The sequence below is a fragment of the Glycine max genome, chromosome 12 (genome assembly GCF_000004515.6).
Source record: "Glycine max cultivar Williams 82 chromosome 12, Glycine_max_v4.0, whole genome shotgun sequence".
In the NCBI taxonomy this organism is placed as follows: domain Eukaryota; kingdom Viridiplantae; phylum Streptophyta; class Magnoliopsida; order Fabales; family Fabaceae; genus Glycine; species Glycine max.
Window position 1 is genome coordinate 9828321 of NC_038248.2, and position 21206 is coordinate 9849526.

Genomic DNA, 21206 nt, shown 5'->3' on the forward strand with positions numbered 1-21206 from the left:
CTGAACATGCAGGATTAGTTTATCAACGGTCAAACTGTGTAGTGAAAGTTTGAACTTAGATATAGTATTCTCGTGTCAGTCCATTCTCCTAATAGCTGCATTATTTTTTCGTTACAATGTGCGATACTCTTATTTTTCAGATTAAATAAAAGGAAAATTATTACTTTGTGCTTTAGTTCTTGCATTGGGAATTGCTTATTTAATTTGAAATTTGATATGGCAATCTTCATATGTTGGAGTTTTATGAAAGTAGTTAATTATGTTCATTTAATTCAATTATTTGCACTTAAAGATATTCCTTCCTACAATCTTAACTTTTTTGCTTTTAAAAAGTGCAATAATTTCATCATAGATGATACATTTGCTCAGTGTCATAGTAACTAGCCATTTGCATGGTCAATCACCATAACTTTTTCACTTTTCCCCTGGAGTTCTTTGAATTAGTTAAAAATATAATCAATAGATTGGCATTCCACTATGCCACAATGAATTGAACATTTCAGCCCTCCTACGCATTCCCACATTGCAATTTTTCACTTGAATTAGATTGTTTTATGTTCTGCTTTTATTAGGCCTCTTACATAAGCTTAGCTTATAACATGTGAGAGCATCTGCCACGACGTAACTTCGACGGAGTTGCTTAACTCACTTTTAGTGAACCTATAACAAATTTTCTCTTTAGCAGTACAATCTTTTAAAAACTTAAAAAGTTTACTGCAATTGTCTCATAATCCTTAAAATCTATTTAAATCTTTGCTTATATGAATAACAATTTTATATAAAAAAAAAACTGTCACATCAATTGCCCCAATAATAAAACTGTATAAGAATTGATTCTTAAGTTTAAGAACCCCCATAAGCAACTCTAACTAAAGATACCCGGAAAGGCTAGAGGCAATTTTTAATGTTCCAATCTTATAAATTGGGTTCGAATATATTTTTGATACTTGAAAATATCACAATTTTTCTTTTAGTTCTTACAAGAATCTTGTTTTTCTTTTAATTTTTGTACTTAACAAAAAATGTTGCGAGGTTAGGAACTAAAAGTTAATATGATTTTGTAATTTTTAGAAACTAAAAGTGAATATAAAATTTTTATAGAGACTAAAATAAGAAAAAAACATATTTCTGGGAACTAAAATCTTGTTTGAACCTATATGTTATGATACATCATATTCCATTTATTCGTGAAAGAGTTGTTGATCATGAAATGCCCATCATTCATTTTATTGAAACTAACATGATATATGAGACAAAGCGAGAAGTTGATTTACCTTTCAAGAGAAACTTGTTAATTTGATATTTCAATATAGCTAACCTTGTGATTCGCCTCCTTCTCAAATTCAACCCCAAAACGCTAATTATTTTAGCCTAACTTTACAGGGCTCTCATTTTACAAAAAAGAGTATTTACTGACAACACAGTTGAAATATATCTTTAAAGATAATTATTTTAAAAAATCAACCAATTTATTATATATATATATATATATATATATATATATATATATATATTGAATGATAATATAATATTCTTTTACATTATTAAATGTTAATACACGTATTATTCAAATTTTCTTTTAGAAAAACTTTTTTAGAATCACTTTCTTGAGAAAATAAGAAAAAAATGAATTAAATTTTTATTATAAATCAAAATCAATTTATATACTTTAATTTTGATAGAAATTTTTTCATCTAACCTTTTCAAAAACCAAAATACGTAAATAACTTTAACTTAAAAAAAGAAACTTATTTATATAGATTTTAGTGGAGTAAAAATTTATTTAGTTGGTTGAGTAGCATGGGCATAATAATCTTAAATTTACTAATATCTTGATTCAATTATTATTAATAAAAAATAAAAAATAAATAGTGAAATTTATCTTTAAAAATGTGAGATGTTAATAAATTAATTTTTGAAAAATAAAAAATTTATATTTAATTAATATAAAAAATGTAACAAACTAGTTTGTTAAATTTGTAAAAGTATTTTGAAAAATTAAATTTATGTTTTGACATCAATTTGTTACCATATTACATCGGAATAAAATTGATTATTTATTCAAAACGAAAATGAGACGAATACGCAGTCGTTTTAAAAGCTCCCTCTGGGCATTTCCGTCCTCGAATAGCATCGGCAGCACCACAACACTGTGCCCTCTTTCTCTCTTTCCTTCGCAGAAGCCATGGCCTCATTTGCACGTGGAGCCGCATCTTTAACCCGCATTGGTCTTTCCACTTCCAAGACTCCCCTTCAACTCATCCACCGCCGTGGCCTCGCCGGTAATTTTCCGATCCATTTTTTCCCTCTTTTAATTTCCTCAAATTCCGATCAATCACTTTCATTCCATTTTATGCATCCGCAATAATCGAAATCGAAACCGCAGAGTTTTTCGTCCGCTAATTTAAACGAACGAAAACCTAGGAATCGGATTAGCGGCGTGAAAAGCACTGTTAGGTTAAAGCTATTTGATTGGAATATGTTAAATCAGATTTTAAAGTTATAGGTTTGATTAATTATTGAATGTGACATGCAAAATGGGTATTCAGGATAAGAAATGATACAAAAAATTATTAAATAAATAATTTAACTTGATTGAAATTAATCTAGGTTTTAAATCTTGTTTATCTATTTGGTGATGGTGGAACAAGACAAGGAGTTTTTGGTTTTGGTAGTGTAATGTGGCTTCATGAACCCAAGTTGATATTGATTGATTTTCAGATTTTGTGTGTTGTATGTTTGTGTTTAATAATTTATCCTTTTGTTGTTGCAGATCACCATGGCCCTCCCAAAGTTGCCTGCTGGAAAGATCCAATGAGCCCATCTAAATGGAAGGAGGAGCACGTGAGTCTCTACCGAGCTGATTTGGATTTTTTAATTTTTTCCATGAGATGATTGGGTCACTTTTTTCCTTGGAAATTGAAAATGTATGTTAATATTCTTTTGGCTGGTTTATTTGTGCCTGCAGTTTGTGATTGTCTCTTTAACTGGTTGGGGACTACTCATCTATGGGGGATACAAGTTGGCCACAGGAGGCAAGGGCAAGAAAGAAGAGGTACTTTCAATTTCTGTCTGAATTGTTACAGTTAAGGAATATCTATTGGATAATCCAGCACAAACATGATATTCTCATTTGTATTGGTGTAAAAGTTTAAAAAAATAATAGTAAAAAAATTTATAAAATGCAGCTAAGGGTATTCAAATATCCAACATTGGTATGTTTCTTGCGACTCTTGCTTGCACACATATGACCTGACACAACTATTTTGAAGTGTTTGTGCTTGTAGCCAAGTTCACTATGAGTCTGTGTAGCCTTGTTTGTTATAACTGAGCTATGCAATACTGTTCTGCCATCAGTCAGTAGAATCCTTTCCCACCATTTACCATTCTAAAATTTTTGTAATGTTTTAGTTAATTGTGTTCTGCACAATATATATGTTGTTGTTTGGGAAATTCTTCATACCCAGGTAGATGATGGAGTAGAGAAATTATACTTTTGATGATGAAATTCCAGTTTTGTTTTGGGTTCCTATTGAAGCCAAGGCAACTGTAGTAATTTTCACTTGATAGTTAAAAAATAAGATGATTATGTATCGAAATGCTTGTTTGGTACTTCTACTTTGTTGTCATTGAAGGCTGTTTGCCTATTGATAAGCAATATTGTAAGGCAAGAAACTAATCAGATCAGTTCAGAGGGTGCAAAGGATCAGTGAGTCTGGGAAAAAAAGATGAAGTGTTATTATATATTTATATTTCTCAAGTGCTTTTTGTATCTCATAATATTTAATTTAGGGCAATGAAAACTATTCAAACATAGTTCCGGTGGTGAATTTTATCATATTGTCCAAAAAAAAAATATAGTCTATGTTATAAAACTTGTTTTAAACACTTTAAGTGAACTTTTTAATCCTAATTAGATTAGATAGCCAGTTTTGTGTTTAACAAATTAGTGTATCTTATTTGGGAGGTGTCAAAAGTTTTTATCTTCGCTCACTAAATGCTATAAACTTTTGCAGGAATTGGCAAAAGCATAACACTGAGGTTTGGAGAATATTAAAAATACAAAGTGTTCTTGGTAATAATGCTGCTAGCGCCCAGACTTTTCCAAGTTTTTCAGACTCGGTCTTGTTTGATGGCAAACAAATCTTTTGGCTAGTTATTCATTAATATTTGCAAACAGTGAATATTGGGAGGTTTTTTTTTTCAGAACAATGTGTTACATTTAAGTTTTATTTGCCCGTTTTACGCAAATTCCCGGATTCTCTACATTTGCAAGCAGTTACTTTTATTGGCATTAACTACGGAAGGAAGCAATGTTATGTTCCTGCTTACGAGTTATGAAAACTTGAATGATCCTAATACTAAAGCCCTAAACATCAAGTGTGTGTTTGCTTTGACGTTGAAAGTTCGTAATCTCGATGTGCAAGTCTATATATGGATCACTTGTTGAACACTCCCAAAATTACTTTTAACGAACAATCCCAAAATTACTTCTTCCAAGGCACTTTCAATGAATGTTCACCTTCCAGAAACGGTTATCCAAACGAGCTCAAGGCTACTGTTTTGGCTTTAAATTATATTGCAAAGTGTGTTTATCGGTTTCAACTGGAAAAGCAGAACCTATTTCATTTTGTCATCATAGTATTTCGAGCAAAATAGTCCTTTTTCCCAAAGATGGATGGTATATTGATATTTGGTTGCTCAGATCTTGTAGGCCATGCAATTTCAGTAAATAATGGCGTTCTGCTTTGTGTTTCGAACCCCATTGACCTGTTGAATGAAGCTCTGCAGAGGGTGATTCTGTGCTAATGTTCAACTGTTGATTGCGAAAAGACAATTATTTTTTTTTAACAAACTTTAACTATGCTAATTTGCCCGATATCATCAATATATCATGAATGTTGCTAAGTTTGTGTAGTTAAAGAAATTGGCCTAAATGTACGCGTCTGCAAACTAAAATATCCAATATATTACTAAATACAAAAAGAAAGAAGGGAAGTCCTTTCACTGACATTATCCTCTTAAACTGATACACCCTCTTATGTCAGTAATTTGAAATATTTCTAGGCATTTCAAGCCTACATCCACTATTCTAGTATAGATAGACATAGTAAATACAGTTTAATTACAAATCAGTCTGAAACTCTGACTCGTCTATCTCTTCCTTGTATTCATCCTTTTCGTCTAAAAATTCAGAGTGCAAATCCTTGAAGAAATAGTTGTCATTATCCTCATCATCATGGTCACTGTCAATGGGATCCTCCTCTTGCTTCTTTACATCCAAAATCTCCTCTAATTCTTCAGGCCCTTCAAGTAACACCTTGGATTTTGTTTTCCCTGCATTCTTGTCAGCTTTTCTGATATGCCTCTTGCTCCAGTTTTGTTGGACTTGACTCTGTTCATTCTCTTCTAACTGCCTCATTTCATCCAGTATCTGATTCTGTGAGTATATGTTAGTTCCACTATTTGTCTCCTGGTGTTTTGTATTATTCACTTTCATGTCATTGGCATCTTCTTTGCTTTCATGGTTTTCAGGCTTCAACAATTTGGCTAGTGGCTTGCCTTTTCTATGGCTGTTATTGTTCAATCCCACATCCTTTCTTGCAAAATTTCCCTCATTAGAGACTTTCCCAAATCTTCTACCTTTCAACTCATCTTTGTAAACCTTTCTATCTCCCGAGTGGTTTTCAAAAACCCCATTGTTCTCCATTAAACTATTCTTGACAGTGGTTCTCCAGCGCTTCCCTTTTGTTCTACTTGCACGGCCATGTTTCCTCTTCATCCCAGCCAATTGCTTCACCTGATCTCCACCATCTGTATTATTCTCTACTTGTCCTGCATACTCTTGTATTGCTTTCTTTTCTCTCCCATCCGCTTCTTCAACATCATCAAGATCTTTTGCCGCGCCACCCCCATCATCTCGAGGGTCTTCATTTGCCTTTCCTAGCTCCCGATCAATCCTAATTTCATCTTTTATCTCAGTTGCAACCTCTCCATCTTTGAACTTGGTTAATTCACTTTTAATTGTGCCTTCATTGTTATCAGTATCACCTTCGTGTTTGGCAGATTCACCTGAAATCTCATCCTTCCCATTTTCATCCTGTGCTGCTATTGTTCCATTTGCTGTCACAATTTCAGGAAAGATAGTTGGATGATCATTAACCGGGATTTCAAGACGGCGCTTCAAGTCCTCCATCTCTGCTTCCTTATGCTTAAGATTATCTCTTAATGCTTCTATTTCAGATCTTCCTTGTCCAACACTTTTCCCCTTTTCTTGCATCAATCTCAGCTCATTCTGCTGCTCCTCAAATTCTGATTCCATCAGTTTCTGCTCATCTTTTAGTGAATCAAGGGTGGACTGCATCTCCACAACCGTTCTAGCCAGCTCCATTTTTTGACTTCTCAGGGAGTATAGCTTCCCCTTCATCTCTTCGTTCTTCCCTCTCAACTCTTTGCTGCCATCTCTTTCCTTCTGCATGATTATGTTAACACAGTCACTGCTGCTCTAATCAATCAACTTTACTACCAATCTAACATTTTGCAGAATTGAATTGAGAGAGTATTGAAAATGCAAAACATCTTTATCATATTTCATCCCAGATGCAAACTTCTGGCATTGCACCCCAAAACAAAACAAAACAAACTATTTATTTTTGGTGTTTAGAAAAAGACAAAACTTATATGCAATTTCTTAAGTGCACATGGCATGCGCATTATCAAAGATAATTAAAACTCCAATTCTAAGTTTAGAATAATACGTAAAACACCTATAGAATTGCTGCTAACTTTTTTTTTCTTCTCTTTAGGTAAAGTTCTAAATTAATTCATAAAGGGACTCGGCATTGTGAGAATTGGCAAATTAGAAAGAAAGCATTGCTTCACCAGTCCCTCAACTCCCGATACCACCTTAATTTTCTTTTAATTTTCGATTTTTTCCAGGAATGCATTAAAACTTAATAGAACTCATCAAATTATATGATTCTCTTAACAGTGTGTTAATAAAAAGAGTCTTGAAAAATGGTATGAGTGTGTGTTCTTACTTCCTAGGATGCTTTAATTTTTTATTGCATGTTGCTCCTTACGTGTCGTGATGAGTGAGTAACACGTAAAAGAAAGAAACGGAAGGAGAGAGAGAGAGAGAGAGAGAGAGAGACCTGCAAGAGAAGCTGAAGAGCAAGAATCTGTTGGTCTTTCTCTTTGACAAGAATGGTGTAGATGCGCCTCTCTCTGAGCTTGTGAAGCACCATAACCCCAAGCAGTGCAATCCCAAATGTGATAAGCAATACCAACGCATAAGGCCTTCCTCTGTGACTCCCTCCACTGCTGCTGCTATGCACCCCCTTGTTGTAAGCCATCTCTCTCTATTTACCTCTCCCAAAGTGGTGAAAGGTGATGACCAAGAATATATACTCAACAACACTATTAAATATTAATGGCTTCTTTGTTTCTCTAAGTCCTTGGAAAGGAACAATGAAGAATGAAGTGGGGTGTTTCTCTCTCTCTCTCTCTTTTCCTGAAGAGTTAGGATTTTGGGTTGCTTGTCATGCAAAAAGAAGGTGCCACCTACTCATGATATCTGTGGTTGCGGAGTTCACAAAGTTAAGTGTGCATGGAAATTGTGTCAGAGTTTCATTCTGGGACAGTCACTTTCTGTTTCCCATGCTTCTCCTCATTTTGACTATAAAACCCCTTCTGCATAAAATATAAATGTTGCTAATTTAATAATGACTCAGTTTAACACTATTTTTATTATATGTGGCAAGAGTATTCCTTCCTTTCCAAAATAATAGGTTGTTTTATTTAAACAAAAATAAATAATAAGTTGATAAAAAAATAATTTTATAAAATTAATCTTAAATCAGTATTAATTTATTTATTGATTTTATTGTTCACTATTAATACTATGTGAAAAAATAATTAATATTATATTAAAACATTACCATAATAATTATTCTGGAGTAGCAATTTTTTTTCCAGTGGGGAAGAAATGCAATTAGCAATTTAAACTTGAGTTACTTGCGGTTAACGATATTAAGGTCACGGTGCACATACAATGGGCCGGATGATGCGTCACGCCTGTAGTACAGCTATTTGCTTATTTATTTAAATTAAAGGTATTTTCCTTTGTAAGTTAGTTAGTAACGTTATTAAACTTTAAAATCCCTTTTCATTGTTGTGCGGGTATAACGTTGTTCAGATTAATTTAGAAAAATAATTTCTTTTTTATCACAAAATATTTTAGAAAGTTAATGAAAAATAAGTTGTTTTTTCTAAAACAATACTCCTCTAAATTTATATATATATATATATATATATATATGAGTAAAATTAACTAATTTTACATTAGTTAAAAAAATCAGTTGATATCGTTTAATTTTCCTAATTTCAAGTAAAAAATAATATTATTTCTAAAATATTCTTTATTAGAATTTGTTATCATGAATTCAAAAAAGTCAATGAAAATAGAATTAGAATTAAATGAATAATGTTTTAAGATGATAACATTAAATATGACAAAATTAGTTAGATATATTTATATTTATGTTTAATATATAAAATCATTTTCTTTGCTTGTATATGAGTCTAAAGAAAATACTACAATGAATTAAATTTGTTTTTTTTTTTGTCTTCTAATGATAGTATGAGTAAGAAGCAGAGTATCCATATAGAGACTAATGTTCGTGTTCAATAGAAACCATAAACACAAACCATGTCAGGATTTGAATCCTAGACCATTTTATTAAGAAGCACTAGCAATTTTCACTTATGTTAAGTGTTGGTATTAAATTTGCTGCTTGCACTTTGTTTTTACAACATAAATGCATGTGAACAAACAATATAGTTTTTGAAAATAGTATTTAAAAATAATATGATAAATGTTAATCAGTGTGTTCTTATGACATTAATTAAGAAATTAAAAAATATTAAAATAAGTAAAATAATATTATCTATTACTTTTTCATATTATTATATGATTTTAACAATAATTATATTTTTCTTTTAGTTTTTTAATCGATACCTTAAACGTATAAACATGGTATCTTTATTCATACTAGTATGTAATGTACGTGACCCCATGCTATTCTGTATTCCTGCTAAGTCCTCCCTTTTTTCGCGTGAATGCCAGATTTGTTCTGAGTTGTTGAACACTTGCATTCATAGCCATAGTTATGTCAAATATCGGTTTCACATTATTTTTTCCTGGGTGCTTTAACTGCTTCATTAACTTTTACTACATCATTAATGCGCGATTTAGGAATTTACAATTTGATTGCATTTGGGTTCTTTCTTAATTATGAGTAGTAGGATATGATATAATGGTTCTTCCAGTCCTTTTTATAAGACTCGAAATCTTTTAAAAATAATAGAAAATAAAATTTCGTAATATATTTTTATCAAAAAATAATGTTCTGTTATGGAGACATAATATCATGAATTGTTTTCCAATTAAATTCATAATATCATGCAAGTCTAAAATTTCATCAAAAGAAACCTAGTTGATGATATGATACACATATAAATGGGTTCGGATCCTCTGCAGGTCCAAGAAAAGCATTATAATATAAAATATAATTATCTAATATAAGTTAATGAATATCAGTCTTTTGATAAACAATGCACCCCCTGGAGGATCCTTACCTCGGACCTTGGTTGGTTTTGTGATCCAAAATTTATAAGTTTGAAGATGTACCTTTGTGTGATTGTGTAGTTGGTTCCAGAATTCTCTTCAATTAATGAAGTGGTTCTAGTTTGAAAGGTTAGTTATAATGGAAAATGTTATCTCTTAAGTTTCTATAACAAAGTTAAATTTCAACCCAATTAATAGCTTGTTTGGATAAATTTCTTAACAAGTAATTTATGGGGGAAAAGTTTCTATGTATGAAAAAGCTTCTAAAAATCAATTAATGCATAAGTTAATTTATAGAAGTTCTCATACAATTTTTCTAAAAGATGATTTTTAGCTTATAAATAAATTAATTTTAACTTGTGGAGAAAATTATTTTTTTTCTTATTTTTTCTCCTAGAAATGTTTTTGGATAAGTTAATCTAAAGTGGTTGAAGATTTAGGTAATTTTACTGTGATCAAATCTCGTTGTTGTAGTTGTAAAAAAAAAAACATTGAAAGATTGTTTTCTAGCTATTTAGAAAATTGCTCTTAAATATAAATGATGAGTCTCTTCACAAAAAATGTGTAAATGAGTCAAAAAGTTGAACCCAAAGCAACTTTCACAAATTCCATGTTATGCTACCAAGCGTTATTTGTTTAAACTTTCCTTGTTCATACATATGAATTAGAGAAAAAAGATTATATATCAGCAATATAAAAAGTTTTATATTGATAATTAAAATTCATCATATATAATAAATTTGTTTATTTTTAAAATAATTTAAACGATAATTTATAACTAAATGATCGTATAAAATTATTTTGTGTAAATATATAAATATTAAACTCTATGATATAATCTCACATTATAGAAATACCTTCCATATGTTAATTTTTTTTTTCTTTCAAATTTATACAATTTTTCATATTAATGATCATTGTATTTCTTTGAAGTTTCTACTTTTTTATAAGGGGCAGCACATGGAGAGTGATCACTTGATTTAATCAAAAGAATATTTGATTATTTCAAGTTAAATTATTTTAAAATAATTTAAATAATAATTTATGAATAAATGAACGTATAAAATTATTTTATGTAAATATATAAATATTAAACTCTATGATATAATCTCACATTATAGAAATATCTTCCATGTGTTAATCTTTTTTTTCCAAATTTATACAATTTTTCATATTAATGATCATTGTATTCTCTGTAGTTCCTACTTTTTTATACGGGGCAGCACATGAAGAGTGAGCACTTGATTTAATCAGAAGAATATTTGATTGGGGGGAAGCTACTAAAGGCAGATATATATAGTGGTCCAGCTCAAGAGACCCAACAAAAAAGGTGTTGTGGTAATTGGAGCTGCCAATTGCGTTGATAACTATACTGTCTCTCAACTATCATTTAGTATTAGAGCGATTGTTGTAACTTAGGTACAAAAGAGAATCCGTTGCAAAACATTAATCAAGTGAGAGAATTTTAGAGTTATAAAGATGATATGATGGTTAAGAGAGAAGGAGGAGAGAGAGATAGTGGGTTCAAATCCTTCTCATTAACAACTAATATTGACTTTTAATAAATAAAAAAAACAAGTGAGAGATTTCATGATTTAAGTAATACATTAAACTTTTTATTCTACTCAACTACTTATATTACATAAAAAAGGAAGTTGAATGCCTTGCTTGCATGGGAAGAGGAAATTCCTACTAGGACAGAATACTTCACTGACAGAATTTGATGCCAATGGATCATTGTTTCCGTGTGAAAAATATAATTGAATGATAGTATAAAAATATTTTACATTTTTACTCATTACTCAGTTAAAAAGGTTTTTGCAGTCTAGTGAATTTTCATATTTCGAATCTTACACTTCATCTGTATTGCAAAAACATGGGATACAAATTGAAGAGGAAATGAATAGTAAAAAAATATAAATATAAAAAAAAAATCATTCCTTCATTTGGTGGAATGAGATAAAAGAAAGAAGGTATCCAATATCTAAGTTTAATCACATTTTTAGGTTCTGCCCATTTACATAAATGGTCAGAAAAGGAAAAGAATGATATCATTTTATATACTTGACAAAGGCATTTTTATTTATATTATATTTCATTCTTTAATTAGAGTATTTGTGTTATTTTATACACGTATTTTTTTTACTTTCCTTTTACAATTTCTTTTCTTGTATTTTGTCTTATCAAACAACTCAATAAATCATCTCACTTTCTATTCATTTTCTTTTTTTTTTCATTTTTTTCCTTTTCACTTACTTTCGTAATTCAAACATACTATCAATAAGTCATTCAATATCCTTGAAATAAACAACATGCAATGGAATGTAGGATGGTGGATGGACCCGAAGCTTATATTGATACCAGCTGATTAGTTGGAAAGGTTGTTGATTGCAAAGTTAGAGTATATTTGGATTAGAGTTTGGATTGGTGTTTGAAAGACATGACTTGAGTTTAGGATGGATCAAACATAATTTTGCATTAATCAAGATGTTTGAATGTGAGTTGAAAACATGATTTTAAATTGTAGACTCAAATCTCATTGAAGTACTTGAAAATAACTTTTTCATCATCCATAACTTGAATCATATATTTGTTTCAAGTATATCCTTATTTAATGTTGATCTTTTCTTGATAAATAACAAGAAAAAAACACATTTTAGTAATTATACATTCAAAATCAATCTTGATTGTAGGTTTCCAAACAACATTTTGTGGCAAAATCAATTTTCTAATATCTACTATCCAATAAACAAAAATCAAATTATTACAAACTCATATTTACTTAAAATCAATTCTATAAAATCACATTGATTCAAAATCAATTCTACAAACACATTCAAACATCCACTTATTCATCCAAATTAAAATAGATCAGGACTTGAAACACTCTAATTATTTTATTTTCCCAAAGAGAATAAGCAATCATGTTAACTCATACAACTGTACAAGTACTATCTTACATTTACACACTTTTCACCACCTGATTTCAGTAGGTCCTACCAAACTATTTCGGTACCTGCTCTTCGATTTTGCTATCTATATTGATACCGATGAGAAGAGATGTTAATGAAGGGTGATATGTAAGAGGCATATTTATCCTAAAATAATCACTACACAACTTTTATAGGTACTGTGTTTTCTAGTGTATAGGTTCGAAATTGACATAACTTTACTTACATCTTAATATATGAATTTATGGAGGGAAAACTATAGTTTTAGCTTTTAATTTAATGCACATGCAGTAAAGTTGACACTAGACAGGAGCAAAAAATTCAGAAAGATAAAAGTACTAGTCCTCCTCGTGCATCCAATGGTGGACCATGCCTGATGACTAATGGGCAAATAATCCAAGTGAAGGACCTGTTGTGCTCTAGAGTTTGAAGTTTGAACTAAAGGCATGTCCCATAAGATGCGCTCTATATCATACAATCATGTTCCCTGATGACAAGCAGCAAAGGGGTTGCAAGCATGGAGGTAGCCAACGGTGCAAACATTGCTGCTTGCTCATGTAAAAAATTCAACTGAAATAGTTTGCATGCTATTGGAGCCTCACCAGATTGGAGTATAAAACCACAGTGTATATATAATATATGGGTTAAAAATTTAAAATTCAAGGTGTTCTCAAAGGGTAATTCATGGACTAGTCTTCAAAGAATAATAACAAAAGTAATAATATTTGGACATTCTAATATTTTAAACATGCCATTGGCGTTTCTTATCTTTTTCTCTCTTGTCAAAGAGAATACTTATTACATCTATCACTTTTCTCTATCATATCTTTCTTTCTCTGGGTGTAAATTAGCATATGGGTGTCCAAGAATCATTTTCCAAATAACAATTCATGAGCCATATCTCTTTTGCATATTATCATCACTCAAGAAAAAGAAATTATTATGTGTTACATATCCTGTTTATCATGCACTCCCTTCAAAATGTGTTGGAGATCCCAAGATACATAATAATCTGACAAGTTCTTATATTTTAACACCTCTAAATATCAAATACCCCATCAACAACCTTAATTTCTCTCTATTTCTCTCTTCCTATTACATCTCATCATCTATCATATCAATTGGTTTTGGATGTTTAAAAATAATTTTCCTAATCTGGCTAAAATAATATATATAAGTGGAGGATAATTCCAACCTTATGAGTTAGATTTTGAGGTTAAACTAGGTTAAAACCCAAATTTAAAATGGTATCATACTTGAGATGTCTTGTACTTGACATGACTAGAGTATGCTGGAAATCACACATTAATTAGTGATATGGCCAAAATAGTGTTATAAGTGAAGAACAAACATAATCTCAAGCTAGTTTTTGAAGCTTAGTTAGATCTAAATCTGAATTTTAAGAATATCCAACTACACTTGTAACTTATCTAAACAACTTAACACATGTATATATTAAATTGTATGAAGTGTAAGTAATGCCTACCTAAGTATATATCCATAAGAAAATAGATAACCAACCAAAAGTCCACTGAAATTTAATGGCCATTTTGTAACTCAACAAAAAATGTTGTAATTGCATAAATGGTTGCCCGGCACTGCAACCAAAAGCATGTCTAGACCGAAACAAGCACCAAAACTGCTGATGTGAGTGCTTGTTGATTGTTAATATGAACCTATATTGAACACAAAATTCTGACCTTTTACATCAGATATATATGATCTATAATCAGACTTATGTACACTTGACATCATTCATCCTACTTGGAGGGTACGTCTTTGTCACAAACACTGCTTGCTTAGAGATTCTTTAGATAACAGCACCTGAAGCAGCTCACGTAGCCTCTCAGCACCAGGTCCTGGCCTAAACATTGTATCATTGCCACGAACAGAACAAGGGTCAGCCCCACCATCTGTGTTCCCAACACACCATGCACCAGGTGAAAATCTATGTGTGCGCCCCAGAAGTTCTTTGTCAATCTTGTCTAACACTGGATCCTCCTTTGCAAATTTGCGCGCAAAGAGTGCCTTGCTTTTAACCATTTTGTCAAAGTCCTTCACAGTTAAAGAGATGGGATGCTGCTTTGGAGGAGTGTCCCAAGCAATGTAGTGAAGATCGTGGTTTATCGCCGTGTGATGGAATTCCTCAGTGTTACAAATGACAGTGTGAAAATATCCCTCTGGCGAGGAGATAAAATTTGTATAATACATTAGCATAGTCCGTGGAAAATTATCCCATCCCCATATGCAGTACTCCACAAAGGACCGAGTCAGTACAACCCAAGCTGAACCTGTTCACATAGCATAAGACAAAAATATAGGATTCTGCCATACCGATTAATATTGTATAATCCTAGGGCTGTTAAACCTTAAAAGGGTATCTTACTTTAAATTTGCAGTAGAAAATAAAATTTATAAATGTTTATAGAGAATAGATATAGACATACCAGTAAACAGTTTAAAAGATGTTGGAAGTGTTCTTCTTTGAGTAGTCAATGCTAAATCAGATTTCTTTGATAAGTAAAGAGCAGGGTCAATAATGATGGGTCTTGCTCTTTGGTTCCTGCATATAAGCAGTAATACAAGGAAATCACAATCAACTACCAGGGGAGAAAAACATGCAGAATATAATTTAGAGCAATTCACTTACAGTTTCCAACCAGCAATGCGTGTATGTTCAATGAAATTGAGATTTCTTGACAGATTTGAGAAAACATGAAGCAAATCTGCAAAAGCGGGAAAGCAAATATCAGATGAGTTCACAGAGCATCTAGAAGATTCAAGGAGTAAACTTCATGCATGCTTGGATTGATACCTATAGGCAATTCAATCAAACTTAAACTACAAATAACATGGAATGATCGATATAAATCTTGATTTATGCCAAATGACAGAATATCAATATATTAGCAGCACAGAAGATGCCAAAACCAGAAGACTCGATTTATTGAGTACAAAATACCCTCAAGCAAATTGTTATGCAGTTAAGCAGGTACTAGAAAGTAGAAACTTAATTTTTCATTTTTGGTCAACACTAAATTCATTTTATATTTGACAACAGCCCAAAACAAGTTTAGACTTGTAGTATGAATTTAATCCATCTACTTTAGGGGGGTTATCTTGAACCTTTTACGCTTTTGTCCAGCTCATACTTCACCATCATTTCAGCAGTATAGTAGCTCTAATCATATCATAATAAGCCTAATCATATCATAATCCATGTCCCAAATATATTCATAATTGAAGTTGTGGTTTCTTCAGCGACTGATTGGACTGAAAAAAATCCTGTGAAGTTTGTCTCTAAAGTGAGCAAACGTAATTAGTAATCAACCTTAACTTTAGAGGATTAAGACCACAATGCACTTTAATTAATTCAAAATAGGATACACCTTTGCTCACTTTAGATACAAACTCGAGAAATCCACTTAGATTAGAGTGCATAGCTTTTGTGGAAAAGAAGATTCAGACCTTCCACAAAAACAATGACTATTTATAGAAAAGAAGCATCATCTAACATCTTCTCTAGTAATGAAGACCTTGTTTAGCATCTCTGTTCTAGAAGTTCTAGATTATGAATGTAATCCAGCAGATATCAACTGGAGTGACCTTCATAATATCCAAACAAATCTCTCAAATATTTGCACAAAATGCACCTGGAGAAACTCCAGGAGAAATTCAAGAATGCAATGGTACGGGTAACAAGGCATATATCAAATCTTCAATAGTAAGACTACAAAATTTTACATCAAGTGGGATAAAGCATGGGTTTTGTTGTCATCTTACAGAGCTAGACAATGCTAACTTATGTAGATTCAAATTGACACCCTAACATTTGTTGGGGATTAGGGAAAGCACTGAATGCTAGCAGCAATTTCAATAACAAAATAGCCTGAATGGTACCAAACCAAAGTCGGGTTATAAGGATTTACACTATTAGACTGTATTACCCTAAAGCACATCATAGAGGCTTCATGATCTAGATAATTTCTGTTTTACTTCAGGAACAAGACTCATCCCTGAATTACTGAGAACAATTATGCTTTAGGCATGACAGGGATGGAAGATTCAAAGGAAGATTAGAAAGAGAATTTCCAGGAATTAGCAACACAATTAAACAATAGAATTACAGAGAAAGTAAATAAATGAGGGAATGAAAATGGAAAATGAACTTATTTCATTATCTCAGGCCCAAATTTACTTGCTAGCCTTCTAAAGTGGAAGACATGTAACATGAAGATGAAAGCAACAACTGTGTTTGAGAGTACGTAACCCATTAATTCAATCATTAGTTGTTTAAACAAACATAATGATGTTATATAGAGACCCATCCTGAAACATCAGTAATAATCACGATGGATGAAGATGAACTTCAATAATTGTTTCCTGTTGTTAAAACATCATTGCCTATTTTAATAAAGTTTTCTGTCCTCAAAACAAAAGTGTGGTGCTCAAGGGAAATAAAGCCACAACTTGCTAAAAATTAAAGACTAACTACACAAGATGTAGTAGCCTGTCTATTACTTGACATTGCTACACATCATAACAATACACCCTAATACCATATGGTTTTCAAGCTTTTTAAAACCTCAGTGAAATAGCATCATGTGTTCAAATCCAAAGAAAAGTTTGTAAAGGCTCACTATGTCCTCCCATGACCAAGAAAGTCGTAGCTTATGCATATGCATTTTGACAATAATAACAACATATAACATCAAAAAGCAGATAAAGGGTCAGTTACTAACCATCCTGTGTCATAAGGGGATAATCTGAGGCACTGAGGTTAATAAACCAGTCCCACTCTGAACTTTCCTTCAACAATATTGCAATAGCTTGGAGGGTACAAGCAATCATCGTAGGACCCTTATAAGTTACCAAATTGGATTGAGACATAACACGCACATTCTCCACCCCACGAAATATTGGATCAGCTTTCACTGCATTTGCCAATTCCAACCTTTCCCGGGGTGGCGCCTCAAGATCTAAGTGCAAGATATATTGATTCCTCGGGTGGTACACTGCCTCTAATGTCCTCATCATCCTATGACTATCACCCTTGGTGCCTGAAATAAGATATGCAAACCTTGGTGCCTCCCTTTTCACCACACTAACATTTAAGGACTTCTCTATATCTGATTCCACAAAATATCCACTTGAATCCTCTGATCTCTTGAAGGAAATGATTTCAAATGGTGACTGCTCTCCCCCGCCATCAGAACTAAGTAATCCAAGAATGGCTGTCAGAACTAGACTCATAGATATAATCAAACTTGCAAAAAAGGGGAGAATCCACTTCTTATCACTAAACATCCTTCCTGAATGAGAACCGACATTTTTCCTCATACTCTTGTGGCACAGCTAAACCAAGATCAAACTTCAGAGCCCCTTCACTTCAAGGGCAAAAACCAAGATCTCTACCTGTTCTCAGTTCCTGCAGATGAGTTTAAACCCAAATCTGCAAGAACCCTACTAATATTTGCAAGATAAGAAGAGAACTACAATGATTCAGCAATTGAACCAAATCCACCTTCTTAACAAGTATAGTTACCACATATGCAGAAAAGGGTCCATCTTTTCTGCAGGATAAAACATAATTTTCAAACAAAGATGCTTATCTTAAATCGGCATCAATCCACACTCAATGCCAAAGATTTTGATTTGGGAGCTAAATAAGTAACATATGATATATGACAAATTGACAAAGGTTTGGTTAGGGGAGCTGGGACCCACCTCTAGATAACAGGCTCAGATCTGATTACTCCCAAATCAGAAAGGAACAATTTTTTTTTAAGGCGCAAAAGGAGGAGGAAACTTCACAATAAGTCAATCTTCGGTCTCTTTACAAGTAAACTCCTATATTGGAATTTTAACTCAAAAAAGAACAATCCACACCTCAGATTTCACCTGTAGAGATGCAAACATGCTTTTTCTGCTTTCTTTTACTGTTCCCAAGGCAAGATCTATGTCATCCCAAAATTAAATACACCAATATAAGACCAATACATGAAACTGAACACACTTGAAAGGCAAGTCTTGGGTAACTTCAGATTCAAGAGATGGTTAGTTTCAAGGAGAACAAGAGAGAAAGAGAGAGAGGATTCAAAGTGATTGGAATTTTTGTTAATGATGTGTTTGAGTTTGAGGGTTATGAGGAGGTGTTGTCAGGAACAGGGTTTTCTAGAAAGAGTGGTGAGATTGTGTTGTTTTAGTACTTTTGTTGTTGTTTTGGCCATTCTTCTCAATCTGGGTGGCCACAGATTCAAGAGTGGTGACTTTGCTTTCAATGCTTTGTTGGTTGGCAAAGTTTTCGTTTTTTTTCACGTTAATATCTGGGATTTTAATATTCATGTCTGGTTTTTTATAATAATAATAATAATAAACACGCTTCCGTTTTAACGTTGGTGTGCTTTACACGTTAGTTTTCTTAAGGTGCTTGCATTCCTTCTTTTGTTGTAACGCGAACATTCAATTTGGTGGCCTCCATTTTCAAACTGCATTCTTTCTTTCTCAGCTCATTGTCTCTCCCTTTTCTATCGGATTTGTGGTTGTGTTGCACTTAGATCATATTATTAAGTGTGTATTTGAATTCACCATGACAAAATTGATTTTACCAGAATTAATTATGATCAAAATTGATTATGAAATAACATAATTTTATTTAGATAACAGATATAAAAAAGTGATTTTTAAAATGAATATTATTTGATTATTTTGAATCAAAATTGATTTTGAGGTCATAAAGATCAAAATGATTTTAATATCTTTGTACACTTTTTTATTATTATAATTAGTTATATATACAATTAAAGTTAAATAGACATAATTTAAATAAAATAAAATTAGTTTGTTTTTTTCTCATGATGAGTGCACACACCTAAATAAAATAAGAGGAAATAATTAGTCTGGTGAAAAGTTAAACATTTAGTATCATATTTTTTAAAACTTAGGCCGGTGCTTGTATAAGTGTGGTTGATAAGGGATTTTAATAGTTTATATAGTTGTTTTTCATTGTTTTGTAATCTAGTTTGACTAAATTAAGTTTGTTTATGGTCTGTTGAAGAAAATAAAAAGAAATAATTGAAATGAATTTTTATTAGTAAATTATTAGTTAATTTATAATTGTGATCTCATCTTTTACATAAGTTATATGAGAAAACTTTTATAAATTAGTTAATGGTGAGCTAAAAGTTTGTTTTAGCTTATAGAAATATTAATATTTCGTGATGATGTCTGATATAGTTGTATTAAGTTTATATATTGATTTTTAACTTATAAATATAATAAGTCATAATATATAATCGAATTCCCAATTATTTGATTTTCAAATAAAATACATGTCTTCTCAAACTAGGTGTATAGTTATAAATTAACTATAAAAGTTGATAATTAATTATACAAATCAAATTAAATAGATTTTTAACGAAATAACTTAATAAATACATGTATTGAAAATTGGAATCAAGTGCATTCCATTCCTTAGAAATTCTGCAACTCTTCATTATAAAAATTTTAATTATTAAAAAATATCATAAATACTTTGTTGAAATTTTAACTTGCAAAAATGTTATAAATGCTTTCATTAAAAATTATTACAACAACTCTCTTTAAATTTAAAACTTTTAAAAAAATTTAACTAAAAATAGTTGAGGTTAAATTAGCAATTCAAAATTTATTTATTTTTATTTATGCTGAATTCACAATAATATACATTTTAATTATTATTATATTTTAAAAAGTAAAAATGTAAACAAAAATGAAAAAAATCAACGATAGAATGACGACATTCTAATTCTTATCATTATCGATTAAACCAATACTGATGACCAATCTCATAACACTATGAATCCAATTGGCAAAATAAACACTTAATTAATATTAAATTACCAACGTTAACATACCAAATTAAATGATAATTAATTCTCCTAAATCAATTCCAAAAAAATAATTAACGAAAATAATCAATATTCAAATATTAACTATTCAAGCTTAAAAAATAATTTCATTTTTTTCTTAAAAATATTTTAAAACATGCAACTCATTTTGACAAATCTGTTGAAATAAAAAGGATAACCTTATACTGAAATTTTTTTAAAAAAATAAACAAATGAAACGTTAAAAAAAAAAAAGAATTCATCAAAACGACGAATAAATTTATTTAAACAAGTAATAAATTCTTCCTAATAAATTATAAACGTTTCAATTAAAATAAATTATATTCCAATCATAATATATAGCATTCAAATAAATTTAATATGTGGATATTTTTACAAATAATCGGACTATAAAAAACACACAATGCATTTTAGTATATTGGAATCTCACACACTACACATACATTTCTTTCTTTCGTATAGTTTATCATTCGTTCATAGAGTTTGTTATTATTATCATTCTTCATTCCTTACTACTTATATTGCAAACCTTTTGTATAAAACTTATACTAAATTTATGATTATTTTTCTTGCTTTTGTTTACAATTACATAAACACAAAGATGACAACAATGACATCATTGATAATGAAATTGGTTTGCAACAATTTAACAATGATTTAGGATAGACAAGAAACATTACAAAATCAATGACTACTGATCGCGAAACATTGGTGAGAGTTTAATTGATATTTCTTTAG

At 31.1% G+C, this 21206-nt stretch overlaps 3 protein-coding genes across 5 annotated transcripts; 1 reads left to right on the top strand and 2 right to left on the bottom strand.

The window, feature by feature from the left end:
* Positions 1-2074: 2074 nt before the first annotated feature.
* Positions 2075-4249, top strand: LOC100500263 (uncharacterized). 2 transcript variants are annotated; one of them, NM_001248596.2, is given in 4 exon segments: positions 2126-2282; positions 2774-2844; positions 2969-3055; positions 4017-4249. In NM_001248596.2, coding segments are annotated over 4 exon segments (273 nt in total). In that variant the 5' UTR covers positions 2126-2185; the 3' UTR covers positions 4035-4249.
* A 702-nt stretch (positions 4250-4951) lies between these two features.
* Positions 4952-7713, bottom strand: LOC100791306 (transcription elongation factor SPT6). Its single transcript, XM_003540841.5, has 2 exons — positions 7155-7713; positions 4952-6472 (listed from the first exon to the last, which is right to left on the bottom strand). The coding sequence occupies exons 1-2, from the start codon at positions 7353-7355 to the stop codon at positions 5126-5128; spliced, it is 1548 nt and encodes a 515-aa protein (XP_003540889.1). The 5' UTR covers positions 7356-7713; the 3' UTR covers positions 4952-5125.
* Positions 7714-14090: 6377 nt separating this feature from the next.
* LOC100795146 (glycosyltransferase family protein) lies at positions 14091-18904 on the bottom strand. Of its 2 annotated transcripts, XM_014764330.3 has the most exons (5): positions 18307-18904; positions 17322-18152; positions 15230-15305; positions 15027-15142; positions 14093-14870 (listed from the first exon to the last, which is right to left on the bottom strand). In XM_014764330.3, exons 2-5 carry the CDS (start codon positions 17917-17919, stop codon positions 14362-14364), a joined length of 1299 nt encoding a protein of 432 aa, XP_014619816.1. In that variant the 5' UTR covers positions 17920-18152; positions 18307-18904; the 3' UTR covers positions 14093-14361. The 2 variants fall into 2 exon arrangements, with proteins under 2 accessions (NP_001241920.2, XP_014619816.1); NM_001254991.2 differs by having other exon boundaries at positions 14091-14870; positions 17322-18873.
* Between the last annotated feature and the right edge of the window lie 2302 nt (positions 18905-21206).